At 45.6% G+C, this 14,242-nt stretch overlaps 1 protein-coding gene across 1 annotated transcript in view; it reads right to left on the reverse strand.

Moving 5' to 3' along the window:
• Positions 1-9,900: 9,900 nt before the first annotated feature.
• Positions 9,901-14,242, reverse strand: part of Sod2 (superoxide dismutase 2) — a 24,967-nt gene continuing 20,625 nt past the window's right edge. The window contains exon 7 of the mRNA XM_029471384.1: positions 9,901-10,152. Coding sequence (XP_029327244.1) covers positions 9,901-10,152 — 252 coding nt within the window. The remainder of the gene's footprint in view (positions 10,153-14,242) is intronic.

Below are 14,242 nucleotides of genomic sequence, written 5' to 3' on the forward strand. Positions count from 1 at the left end.
GCCTCGAACTCAGAAATCCGCCTGCCTCTGCCTCCCGAGTGCTGGGATTTAAGGCGTGCGCCACCACGCCCGGCATGGTTTAACTTTTAAAATATTTGTTTAGGACATTTGTATACTGACAAATTAAGAGATTTGAGCCGTAGGATTATAAATCAAAATGGTATGGGGAAAAAAAAAACTCTCGAGGTAAATTTGAATCTTAAGAAGAATTCCATTTCGACACGTGTTTCCCATTAGTTTGGAATGAATTGGAAGCTATGGAGACCAGGTTTGGCATTGTGAGGACTTGGCCTGGTGACCTTCTCCACAGCTTTATATCAACCACACAAGCCAACCTCCTGAGCAGCGTTCTAAGGTCAGCTTCCACGTGTCATGTGGCCCAACCCAGACTCTTTTCAAAGAGAGGAAAGTATGTATTATGAGCCCGGCCTCCTGCTCAGACCCCAGGGATAAATCAGGATATGAGCTGCAGATGCTTTCTTTGTTCCAGACATTTCATCCCCCAGGTGCCAGCTGCCTGTCTACCATCTTCTGGCTTCCATTCTTCATTGGAAACAAAATGGCAGATTTGAACAAACTTTCCCTTGTTCTGTACATGTTGCCTCTGAGAGATGGTTTACTTTGAACACCTGCCTAGATGAATAGCCACATTTCCTAAGCCGAAGGTGCATTGCTGTTTGCTAGTCAGATATAGTGTGTATTTCAACTGAGTAGCAGGAGAGATACAGGAAGGAGTTGAATTGGTGTGTTCCAGAGAGATTCCAAAGTCAACTTTTTAAATGAATAGACTCCAGACCATGTCTCAAGAGCCCTGACAATGGCACACAAATATTCAGGGACTGGGTCAAGAAGGACTCACAAGCCCCTCCATTCAGGTCCCAACAGCTTCTTTTATCCAGTTTGATATGCACTTATACAGAAATGCTAAAAGGAAAACAAACTGGCACAGTCCGGCATAGCTCAGTGGGAGGGCATTTGCCTAACAGACACAAAGTCCTGGCTTCCATCCCCAACATCTCAGAGAATAAAAAGAAGTGGGAGACAATGGGGGTTGGGCAAAAAGGAGAAGTGGAGGGAGGAAGAAGGTGGGAAGGTAAGAGGAAGAGGAAAAGGAAAGATGGGGGGACTGGGTTCTCTAGAGGAACAGAACTTGTAGAATGAGTGTGCGGTGTGTGTGTGTGTGTGTGTGTGTGTGTGTGTGTGTGTGTGTAATTTATTAGACTGACTTACAGGCTGTGGTCCAGCTAATCCAACAGTGGCTTTCTACCAATGGAACATCCAAGAATGAATTCATTGTTCGGTCCACAAGGCTGGATGTCTCAGCTGCTTTCAGTATATTCTGAAATCATGAAGGTGTTAGCTCTAATGCCAGTGAAAGAATCAAAGGCAAGCAGTCAAAGAGAGGGCCAACATCCTTCTTTCATGTTTTCACCTAGACTTCCAGCGGAAAGTATGGCCCAGATGAGAGGTGGGTCTTCCCACCTCAAAAGATCTGGGTTAAAAGTGTATCTCCCCACCTTAAAGATCTGGACTAGAAATAGAACTTCCCACTTCAAATTAAGTAAAAATCCCTCACAGGTGTGTTCCTCCATTTTGGGGGTTTTTAGTTAATTCCAGATGTACATAGATTTGACAACCATGAATAGCCATCACAGTTGGTGTAAGCCCCCGTGACTACAACTCTAATGCTCTCTGTGCTTGCAAAGGTAACACCCCACGGACACGTCCACTGTCAGCTAAAGATAGCAGAATATTTGTGGAGTCCGGAACACTTGTACCACAGATGTAGTGACTGAACTGATTAAATAAATAAATAAATAAATAAATAAATAAATAAATAAATAAATCAAGCCTTTACCGGGCAGCCCCGCTAAATCAGAACAGCGCTGCGACTCTCTTCAAGTGGAAAGTCTTTCTCATGGGTTTGCATTTTTACTCCTGGGAAGGTTCCACGTGGCTCTGTGACCTTGCCTATGGTCATAGTTCAGAGCATACAGCTTCTGTCTAATAATGTTCTCACAGTTGCAACCACTTTGCTTTGTCTGTGTTAAACACACTTTTCCTATACAAACATCTTTTTTCTTCTTCTTACTGCTCGTTGTTTCATAATTCTTAGTATATACCTGGCTCAAAGCAGTCAGAAATAGCCTGTTAAGCTGTCTTGAAATTCTCACTGACAATTTCTAGTCTGTTACTTTTTAATTCAGAATGACTCCATTTTCAGGGCATGGTCCAGAGGCAGGCTGATAGTGATGGAGTTAAAATGACCTCCAGTTTAGTTCCTGGTAGTCATTGTTCCTGTGTGATACCTCAAGAGATGTCTCTCCTGTCTACACTTCCATCCTAGTTTGTTTACTGTTGCAGGTTACAGTCCGTCAAGGGAAGCCAAGGCAGAAACACACGGCAGAAGCCTGGAGATAGGAACTGAAGCAGAGACCATGGATGAATGCTGTTTACTAGCTTGCTCCAGACTCACATTCGGCTCAGGCCCACCTTCATAGGGATGGAAACGCCCTCAGTGAGCTGGACACTCATGTGGCATACCCGCGGAGCATCAGACAAGAAAACGTCCCACAGATAGGTCACAGGCCAATCTAATAGTGACAATTCTTCACCTGAGGTTCTCTTTTCCTAGGAGGGTCAGGTTGACAGTCAAGATCAGCCATCATAACCTCCATCAGCATTCCAGTCTGAACTCCCACCAGAATGGCTCATTAAGCTCAGCTTACAGCATTCTCAAGCTTCTCTGGCTCAAATCTCTAAACTCTTCAACATTCATCTAAAAGCGGCTTCCAAAGTCCTAAGAAGCAGATAGCTGGGTTTGTGAGCATGGCCCTACCTCTGTCAAACCAACTTTCTGTGTTATTTTTGTTTGCGTCGCTGTGACCAAAATACCTGAGAGAAACAACCTTAGAGAGAAAGAACTTATTTGGGCTCATGGTTTCAGAGGGACTTCAGTCCCTCACAGTAAGGATCCCTCGGGACACCAACAAAGGTAGTAGGTCTTCACGTGGCTGGAGGAGAGAGCTAGGTCCCTCCAGTCAGGTCCTACCTCCTAAAAACCCCACAGCCTTCACATTAGCACCAAGTGATCAAGAACTCAAGACACAAATAAGCCTACAAGGGACTTTTATTCAAATCCCAGCATTGCCCTTTCAAGCTTGGGGTACAGACACAAGGGGGGGTGCTTTCTCTCGCACCTATGAAAGAAAATTCAAGGGGAAGGAAGAAAAAAGGAGAGAGAGAGGAAAGAGGAAAGAGGAGAGGAGCAAGGGAGAGAGAGGAACAAAGGGAAGGAGGAAGAAGAAAGGGAGAGAGAAGGGAAGAGAGGGAGAGAGGAAGGCAGACAGGGAAATGGAGTTGGCTTATGAGGCTTCTTTTAGAAGAAGCTTATTTCAAATTTGTCTATTTATATGTAGCTTGGAATATATGTACATATTCTGAAGGGATAAGCAGATGTTGGTTTGGCAAATTTGCCATTTTAAAAACCTTAGTCCTGTATGGAGTTCTTTTTAAAGATACAAACATATAAGTAGTACATGGTATTCAGATTCTATAATCCTGGCACCCAAGACGTGAAGGAGTCCAAAGCTAGCCTGGGCTACAAAAGACTGTCTCCAAAGGAAAAAAATAAAATAAAATAAAATAAAATACATGCACATGAACTAGGACCTAATTTGGAATGCATTGGCCAGAACATTAAAATAAAGGTAGAACTTTTTTCTGAACACAAAAAAAATATTTAGAATAATAAAATTATACTTAGAACAGACAAAAAGAGGCCAGCTGTTACAAATTCAAATTTGAAACACATTACTACTTTAGGATTTTGTTCTTATTGAAGTTCGTAAATTATTTAAAAACCCACAACTAATTACCATTCTCTTTGACAGTGACTTTCTTGCTGGATTAAAATACAAGTTTGGGGTCATTAAGATGTCTGCAGCAGAGCAGCCAACTCCTGAGAGTTGGGTCTCCCCGCACTGGCTCCTAGTAGCAGAGGGATCAGCATGCAGTTAGCTAACAAAGCAACCATTGTCCAAACTCCTTCCCCAGTGCTGAGTGAGACAGAGAAAAGCAGCCTGTGTTTCCTACTAGGGCTGCCCTGAGAAGCCCAGGGGTTAGCCTTCTTTGTCAGGCACACAGCGCCTGACTGTACTGGTTGGTACTATTTTAACTGGCTGGTACTATTTTAAAATTCTGTAATATCACTCACAGCATCGAAATAAGTCAAAATTTTGTTTCTAAAAAAACGTTTAGACAAGATTGTTGTAGAGGCTGGGAGGATAGTAAAGGTGTTGGCTCTGGCCAGGGCTCTCTTGCTGGGACATCCCAAGGTGGAAGGCATCCCACAGCAGAGGTGAGGGCAGCAGAAAAACTCCTTATTTTATAAAGGATGTATTGTCACAATAACAGCATGAAGCTATTCATGAGGAAGAGTCCCAATAACCCAAATATGCCCATTAGATGCCACCTCCGCGGACAACAGGGCTCTGAGGGTATAGATTCTGGCACATGATCTTCAGGGTCACAGTGAAGCCGGCACACGTACTCTGAAACTTTCTGCATTTGCACAAGTCTCTCCTGCCTGCTTGCACAGAAGCACTGTGGCTCTCCATGGAAGGAAAAGGAAAGGGGAAGAAAATAAATACTTAAGATGAAGCAAAAGCTAGACTAGGTGTTGCATGTTTTTAATGCCAGTACCTGGGAGGCAGAGGCAGGTGGATCTCTGAATTCAAGGCCAGTTTGGTCTACAGGGTAAGCTCCAGGAGAGACAGGGCTACACAGAAAGGCCCTCTCTCAAAAATGCAAGTGTTTGGGGCTGGTGAGATGGCTCAGTGGGTAAGAGTACCTGACTGCTCTTCCAAAGGTCCAGAGTTCAAATCCCAGCAACCACATTGTGGCTCACAACCATCTGTAACGAGATCTGACGCCCTCTTCTGGAGTGTCTGAAGACAGCTACAGGGTACTTACATGTAATAAATAAATAAATCTTAAAAAAAAAAAAGCAAGTGTTTGATATTTGGATGCATAAAAAGGAAAAACCACATACAGTCTTTGGTTTCTCCCCCACCAACCAGAATTGTGGTGCAGCACTTTGGATTCAAGCAACACAATTTGTCATGAAATCTTCAGGTCCCTTCACCAGCGGCCAGGGCAGGGCAGGGGGAGATGGGCGGGGGGAGGGGGCAGGGGGGGTTGACTTCCACACATTCTAAATAACTTGAGAGACCCTGAAAACAAACAAGTGAAAAAGCTATAGAGAAGATCGTATTGACATGTATTGATTGATACATATTGATACATATTGATACATATTGATAAGGAGGCAGGATAAATGTCAAGTCTAGGCTCCTTGGACGGCTGCCTCCTGGGACTCTGCACATGGTCCTCAGTGCTTGTCTGTGTAATCTACACAGTGTCCCCTAGCTAAAATAAAATATGGGGAAATGGGCATGCAGGATGCTTCCCAATTTTAATAATATTTACAATAGAAAAATTGAAACAACTAGCATACAGTAGTCTCACAGTATCTGAATAAGGTTATTTCCAGGACCTCACAGATACCAAAGTCTAAAGATGCCTGAATCCCTTTCTATAAAGCCATGTGTAAGCTGGGCAGTGGTGGTACACACACTTAATCCCAGCATTTGGGAGGCAGAGGCAGGTGGATTTCTGAGTTCGAGGCCAGCCTGGTCTACAGAGTGAGTTCCAGGACAGCCAGGACTACACAGAGAAACCCTGCCTCGAAAAACCAAAAGAAAGAAGAAAGAAAGAAAATGTAGCATTCATATGGAGTCTATGGGCATTGCCCCATGCTCTTTAAGTCAGCTCTACTGTTTGTCATACCTAATTGTGGTGGTTTGAATAGGAATGGCCCCATAAATTCAAGTGTTTGAATGCTTGGCCGTAGGGACTGGCACGATTAAGAGGTGTGGCCTTGTTGGTGGAAGTATGCCACTGTGGGGTCGGGTTTTGAGGTCTTACATTTCAAGCTATGCCCAGTGTTACACACAGACCTCTGCTGCCTGCACATCAAGATATAGAACTCTCGGCTCCAGCACCATGTCTGCCCGCACACTGCCATGCTTCCTGCCATGCTGACAATGGACTGAACCTCTGAACCTGTAACCCATCCCCAATTAAATGCTGTCCTTATAGAAGCTGCCTTGGTCATGGTGTCTCTTCACAGCAATGGAAAACCTAACTAAGACACTGATATATAATGTAAATGTTATGTAAATAAGCTCAACTGCTTAAGGAAAAATGACAAAAAATATACATTCTTATGATCTTTTTTCAAATATTCTGGATTCACAGCATCTTGAATCTGAGGATGTGGATGGCTAACTCTGTATAAAAATTAAGAAATAATTCAAATGCGCCACACCACCCCGATAAAATATAGGATATTTGGAATGATGGTGACCAAAGGCTCTGGAGAGTGGGGAAATCAGAGCATCTTAAGCCTTGAGCAGTGGTGGTCAGTGTAGAAACACAGGGAAGTAGACAGGTGAAAGCCGACATAGCATGCCATGTCCCACCTGCCTTTTGTCACCGTTACTGGTTGCAATGAGCTCAAAATAGGATTAGCTCCTACATCTGTTCCTGAAGCCACAGTGTGCCGCCTCACACCGTCTGCATTGTTTATTTTCTTTTGATAAATCTGTGCATGTCCCAGGAGTCATGGAGGGAGGGCACCCAGCAAGCAAGGAGCCCACCCCCCTTGGTCACAGAACTGCTGCTCTTCCTTTGTGAGCTCTCTAGACTGTATTGACTAAGTGGAGAAGGCCCAGTCTGACTGTGCACGGCTCCATCCCACAGGCTGAAGACCTGAGGAGACACAAGAGGGGAAAGAACAACTGACTAGACTTGTTTCTCCCCTCGCCCCCTTCCCTTTCCCCCTCTCCTACTCCCCTCTCTCCCTCTCTGCTTCCTGGCCAGCACGATGTAAATGTCTCAGCTGAGCCACACCCTCTCAGCCAGGATGGATTGAAACTACTAAAACGAGGTATGAGATAAATCCTTACTCGGGAGGCAGAGGCAGGCGGATTTCTGAGTTCGAGGCCAGCCTGGTCTACAAAGTGAGTGCCAGGACAGCCAGGGCTACACAGAGAAACCCNCAGAGGCAGGCGGATTTCTGAGTTCGAGGCCAGCCTGGTCTACAAAGTGAGTGCCAGGACAGCCAGGGCTACACAGAGAAACCCTGTCTCGAAAAAACCAAAAAAAAAAAAAAAAAATCCTGTTGTTCTCTCAGGTTTTGTGTCACAGCAGTAGACACTCAGCCCCTGGACCTTACATCCTGTGACAACGAGGAATGATGAGCAGATGTCTCTGAAGAGGCACCTGTCAGAATCACCAGGTCTGGACCTGCGGGGATTAGTGCATTTCAGGAAGGAGCTTGAGTTCTGGGGAGACACACTGCTCGACTGTCTGTCCCTTTCCCAGGCCCCACCCCAGCTCCTCCCCTTCACCCCGGGCCTGTTTGGGCTTTATATATCTATAGCAGCTGAAGTGACCCCTTGATGCTTCCCTGTGAAATGGAGTGAGTATAAAAACAGGCAGAAAAGGCTTCCGTTCCACTATGGAGAAAAGACATGGGAAGCCATGGCCCCTGGATCCCCGGAATGAGATGCTTCTGAGTGGTGGGGGGAGGGGTGGTGATGGTGATGGTGGTGATAGAGGAGAGTGAGAGGTGCCAGTGGTGGTGGTGGTGTGTAGATGTGTACATGGTAAAGGACATAATACACATGCCATTTCTGTGCAGCTGTGTACCCACATGGAGGCCCAGGAGGACTCCAAGCTTATCACTGTATACACTCTACACTATTCCTTTGAGACAAGGTCTCTCTCTCACTGAACCTAGAGCTAGACTAGCTGCCAGCAAAACCCAGCGACCCTCTGTCTCTGCCCCCAGTGCCCCAGGGTTACAGGAACTTGTGCGTCATACATGCCTGGCTTTTAGCATGGATGCTGAGGGATGGAACTTAGGTCCTCATGTTTGTCCCACAAGCACCCTACCCAACTGATCCATGGCCCCAGGCCCCTGTGGTTTTAATCATCTACAAAGTAGCTATGATGTTCTAGCCATTCCTGGATTTGGGACCAGGAAGCGAACTGTAAACCCACAGAAGGAGTAAAAACAGACTGGTCGAGGAGGGAATTAATAGGCCACAAGATTTTCCCTGGGCAATTTTGAATTCGTGTTTACAGCAAAGCCAGCCCAAGAGGTAGTCGTCTAACTTGCAGCTCCATTGGTCTGGCTGTCAAATTCCTCCTTGTGGTAGGTTGTTCCCAGTATTCAGAGCGGACTTTACTGCAGGCATGTTCCAGGGTCTTGGGCTACAGGAAGTAACTGGAGCCTCTCCTATGAACATTAGCCACAGGTCATCAAGCTGGCACGGGGCTGCTCTGGGGGCCTCCTGTAAGCTTTCCATGTTCCCCATTTTTTCCAAACTCCAAGTCAAGATTGCCCTGCTCCTCTCGGCTTTCTCAACATATGGGTTTGGAAATGTAATAAAAAGAAAGGCTGAGGAGACTTTTTTTTTTAAACTGGGGCCCAACAAGAGCCAGAGGAAATGGAAGGTCGCAGCGTGTTCTGCTCCAGCACGGCTGCGTTACCGTGTCCAAATTAGTCTTTGGCGCTCATAGTATTTAGCTCATACCCCTGGCCATATTCCGTAGACTCACAGACCTGACTTGTCGACTTGGCGGAAACAGCCTACTCTGTTCTCTGCTCTCTCCCTCTCCCTCCCCTTCTCCCTCCCCTCCCACTCCTGCTCCTCTCCCCCCTACCCCCTCCCTCCTCCTTCTCCTCCCCCCTCTCCAGGGCATTGTTCAAAGATAATTTGTTTTATTATTCTTTTGTTGTTTTCTCTTTGGGTAAGTAGTCTGGTTGGTGGGTGGGTTGGTTATTTGGTTGGTTTTTAGAACAAACCCTAGTACCCCAGTCACTCACTAGCAGAGGCTGACCTTTGAACTCCTGTCCTCCCACTTCCACCTGTCAGAGGCTGGGATTCCACACATGCACCACTGTATGGAGCCCCAGTTGGGTTTTCGTTTGGTTCTGGTTTGTCCACTATCAGCCAGAGTTAACTACCTCTCCTTCCGCAGGTTTCCTCCTACCTGCAAGGTGTGTAATATATCACAATTCCTCTTCTGTATATTAATAAGCTGTCGTATTACTGGGCTCCTGGGGAGACATACTTGACTCTTCTCCCTAGACCACAACCATGTGGTGCTCAATAGCAATAGCAAGCATTGTTGCAACACGTCAAAGATGCAAAAGCTAAACTCTAGAAACGCTAAATAGCTCACCTGATTCCATCCAGCTGAGGCCCTAACAGATCTACCACGGTCTTCCTCAGAGTGCAACCTCAGGAATAAAATTTGATGTCTTTTTCATGTTTATTTTTTTATCCTACTCCTGTTTATGGCTTTTCCAAAAAAATGGGGAAAAACATAGATCTATCCCATCATGAACCCCCTGACAGTGCGAGCAGCCATCCAGCCGTGACTGACGAGAGTGGATTAGTGGTAATCCTGCTCTGCCAAGAGGAAATGACTTGGACACTTGCTTGGACATTTGCTTTTCCAGGCCACTGGGCCTGCTGTAATCTAGATCTGGAAGGTTCCTTAATAGCTCACGTGCCTCAAAAAGACAAGGAATGAATTTCATTTGTTTGCTTGTTACACTAGCATTATCTAAGGAAAGGAAAAGAACCATCTCAACTCAGCTGGCAATGAGGAAAGTGCAGAGAAGCCAGGAGAGTCAGGCCGGCCTTGGAGGAGTTAGGAGGAGGAGATGGGTAAGATCCAAATGTGTAGTATGCAAGTATGAAGGTCTCAAAGAATTAATAAAATTTTCATATTATTTTTAAAGTAGGGAGAGCACTTGACCTATGTGACAAGGAGAGATGGCTCCATAATCACGAGCACCACCTGTGTGACAAGGAGGGGTGGCTCCATAATCACGAGCACCACCTGTGTGACAAGGAGGGGTGGCTCCATAATCACGAGCACCACCTGTGTGACAAGGAGGGATGGCTCCATAATCACGAGCACCACCTGTGTGACAAGGAGGGATGGCTCCATAATCATGAGCACCACCTGTGTGACAAGGAGAGATGGCTCCATAATCACGAGCACCACCTGTGTGACAAGGAGAGATGGCTCCATAATCACGAGCACCACCTGTGTGACAAGGAGGGATGGCTCCATAATCAAGAGCACTGTCTGCTCTTCCAAGAGGTCCTAAGTTCAATTCCTAGCAACCACGTGGTGGCTCACCACCATATATAATGGGATCTAATGCCCTCTTCCAGTGTGCAGGCATTCATGCAGACAGAACATTGTATACATAAGTAAGTTTTTAAAAAGAAGAGGGAAAAGAGGAGGAAGAAGAAAGAGATAAACACTATGGTCCATACATACTGAGGCAGGAAGCCCAGGATGTGCTTGAAAGATCCATCCACACTTTGAGGTACTTAGAGGTCCCCATCTGGTTTCCTTTTGTGTTGTTTAAGTCACCTCTTACCACACGCCTGTGAGTAACCACAGTAAATCACTGGTTTACTCAGCTAGGCTTGGATAGAATAATTTCCTTGGTTTACTATGAGCGCTCTCTCTACCTTAGGGTTTAAAAGATGTTTGCTAATGCCTCCTCCAGAAAACTCACTCCAATGTGCAGAAAGTGAGAGCCATAGGTGGGATGTCTTTATCACACCCCTTCCTTCAAGGCTCAGGGATCTCTGTTTGTTCTGTTGCTATGTATTGCAATGCTAAGTGTGAGCCCCCAAGGCCTGGCTACCCCAGAGAGTCCATACTAGACCCAAGTGATGTTATGTGACCTTGCCCCCAAGTTATTTCTGATTGGTGAATAAAAATGGCTACAGCCTATAGCTGGGCAGAATTTAGATAGGCAGAGCTTAGAGTTCCCAGGCTTAAGGGTCAGAGGAAACTACAAATGGAGAGAGAAAAGGGGGAAGAGGCAAGAAAGACACTATGGGTTAGAAGTCATGAAAACATGGCCCTGAGGGCTCCCAGTCAGAGTTAAGAACAGCCCAGATGAAACATAGTAAGTAAGAACTTGCGGTTATCAATAGGACATAGATCTTAATAGCATGAAGGGTAGATATCTGCCCAGCATTAGTGATAATAGAGGCTTATTATAAATATAAAGGCCATGTGTGTGTTTTATCCAGAAACTAAATGATCAAAAGAGGGGTAGAAGCCCCTGGTTGAGATTAAATATTTTCTACAACCAATGACTTCAAGGAAACAGCTTTTTCCAGATGCAAAAGGGTTGATGCACATATGACAGGAATTCACTGAGACTATGAATATTACGGCACACACAAGGCCTGCACAGCTTCAGACCAGATGGGGTCCCAGCACTGAGAGACAGACATGGACACAAAATCCCCTCAACAAGAAGTTATTTGCAATGATGCCTTCTAGGGGAAATAAATCAGAGCTCTCCAATGAAGTATTACAGAGCAAGCCTCATGCTCAGAAGCAGCTGTCAACACAAAACACCATCGTTTTTTGTTTAGTTGCTTGATTGGATGGTTGGGGGGTGTGTGTGTGTGTGTGTGTGTGTGTGTGTGTTGAGAGAGTGTGTGTGGTGTATGTGGTGTGTGTGTGTGTGTGTGTGTGTGTGTGTGTGTTGAGAGAGTGTGTGTGGTGTGTTTGTGNGTGTGTGTGTGTGTGTGTCATGAGTGGCATGCACGTAATGGGGTAAATGGGATCCACTGCATGAAGGTGGCCCTAAAACTGATGATGGTTCAGAGAATATGTGGCAGTCCTTGAAAATAGCATTGGGGGGACATGATCATAAACAGGTTGTGAGTCTATCGCATCCCTCTTTGTGGGAGTGATAAGACTTGACGCTAAGGTTTATCTACCTTCCCACAAAGAACTTACCCATGTAAGGTAAATTACATGGCAAAGACACACAGATGCTAATGTCTGTGTTAGCTTCTGGTTTACTGGAGAAAATCGAAAGGGGGATGTTTGAAGTTTCTCTCGGCTGACAGGAGACAAGGGAAAGAAAGCTCAAGTCACATGCGGGCTAAAGAGTCCTTCCTAGGCTCTCAACCCTTGGAACGGATGGGAAGGGTTACATAGAGACAATGAGGAGGAAAAGGTGGGCAGAGGTGGGAATTATAGACAATAGCTCTCAGGTCCGACCTTTAATAGAGAGGAGAGGGAAATATAGGATTCAGTGCTCAAGTGAGTCCCATAATAATGGTCTAGTACAAGAAACCATTAAATTCAAAGACTACATTGTATCTAAATGGCTTGAGATTAGGAAAAACATTTAAACAAGCAATGAGAGAGACTCTCTCCGGGTTATTCCTAAGCTACAGGACACAGGATGATGGGATCTAACTGTCATGGGACCAGAAGCACTGGGCAATGTAATTTTGTTTTTAATACAAAGACAGCATAACATAAAGGTCAATAGCCTCCAATTGACTGGTTTGTATGCGCTATTAAGGACACTCAGTTATGGTTCCATGAATACCAGGAACTGAAGTAAAAGATGGATGAGCATTACTGAGAGAATTAGGCATGAGCAAGGCAGCGAATGATGCCCAGCTCACTAGGTCAGAGAAGACCACACGCATGGCAGAGCTAAGAGAGGCCAACTGCACAGGGACATACAGACTGATATGAGGCATCAGTAGGATGTGATCTTTGTGAGGTAAGAGAGCCTCTGACCATTCTAAATATTGAGACCAATGTGTAAATTGAGTTTCTAAAATTTTAAAGCAGTCAAGAGAGCATGCAAAAGGAAGGAAGGAAGGAAGGAAGGAAGGAAGGAAGGAAGGAAGGAAGGAAGGAAGGAAGGGTCCTGAGCTACCGTTCTCTACAGCAAGAACACACTCAGACAACCGGAATCTTCTGCAGCAAAAGCTTTATTGCTTCTTCAGGAGGAAAGACCCAGACCCCGGAAAATGGCGTTGCTTATATAGCTCTCAGCCATGGCGTTTCAGCACCTGATGTGGCATGTCAGCTCCTGATTCGTTGCTCGCCCATCACCCCATTACTACACCCCGAGATAGGCAGTGACTAGGCGTGAATTCACTCTCACACCTGCGTACAAGGCTTGTTTACTAGTTAGGCACAGTGGAGGCCAGCGCCATCTTATAATGGCGATTGCTCGTGGCATGGCTCTCCACATCTCCCCCTTTTTATTTTATTAAAATGAGGCTGGACTAGGTCTGTGTAATTATGACCATCTGCTGTGGCTCCTGTCTTAGGTCGTTCCTCTAATGTCACAGCCTTTCCTGTCATAGGGTAAACCTATCGCCACCGGGCCCCGTGTCTTAGGTTGATCTGTGCATGAGGAAAATTGCCTGTCCCTGGATACCGCAGTGCTATGTGACAGTAACTACTAAATGACCTAGAGCGAACTCTACAAAAGAGGCCAGCCACCAATGTCAACTAATTCTNGAGCATAGATAGCCAGATTTCGGGGGAGGCCCCTTGTTCAATGGCAGCAAGTGCTTGAGCTAGCACAACCTTGTCATTTGTTTGTTGGGTTCTGAGCTTGCAAACCAACCAGAGCATGAACACAAGTCCACAGCAGGTGGCAACACCAAATAAACCTACCCCCACCCATTCCTTAAAATAAGAAAATGCAGATGAAATCCAGGAGAGGCCCTCTGTCAATGACAGGTCCACTCACGTTGAGTTGATCTTTAAAACTGCCACTCTCAGGGCCTCAAGAGTCTCATCGAATCCCTTGGACCAATTTCCTGCAAGATACAAGGAAAACTGTCTAGACAGATTAGCTGCATGAGTAAAATTTTCATATTGGACACTGGTAATACACAGAGCGCCCAATTTTCTTTCACAACCCAACTGGGCCAACTGGTATAGGACACCTATCTGTTCCTCCGCCAGGTCAAGGCGCTGATTCAAAATCATCAGCCCTCCCTTTAACTTGGTACTAGCAGAAGTTTGGACAGTGATGGCATCAGTCAGATCTGCTGAAAGCTNATTTAATTTTGTGCCTGATTGAACCGTACTAGCCATAGCGTAACCTGCAGCTATAGCAGCAGCTGCACTGGCTGAAATTGCTATGATTACAGCAGCAGTAATGCCAAAATCTCTTTTTTGTCGAAACAGGGATAAGGTGGAGGGTATTTCCACCGGAACAGGGATCCAATGTGGGATCCGTGCCACCATGGCACGGGTGTCCTTTGTTACATCCCAACATTGAGAAATCCAA

The sequence above is a fragment of the Mus caroli genome, chromosome 17 (assembly GCF_900094665.2).
Source record: "Mus caroli chromosome 17, CAROLI_EIJ_v1.1, whole genome shotgun sequence".
Taxonomy (NCBI): domain Eukaryota; kingdom Metazoa; phylum Chordata; class Mammalia; order Rodentia; family Muridae; genus Mus; species Mus caroli.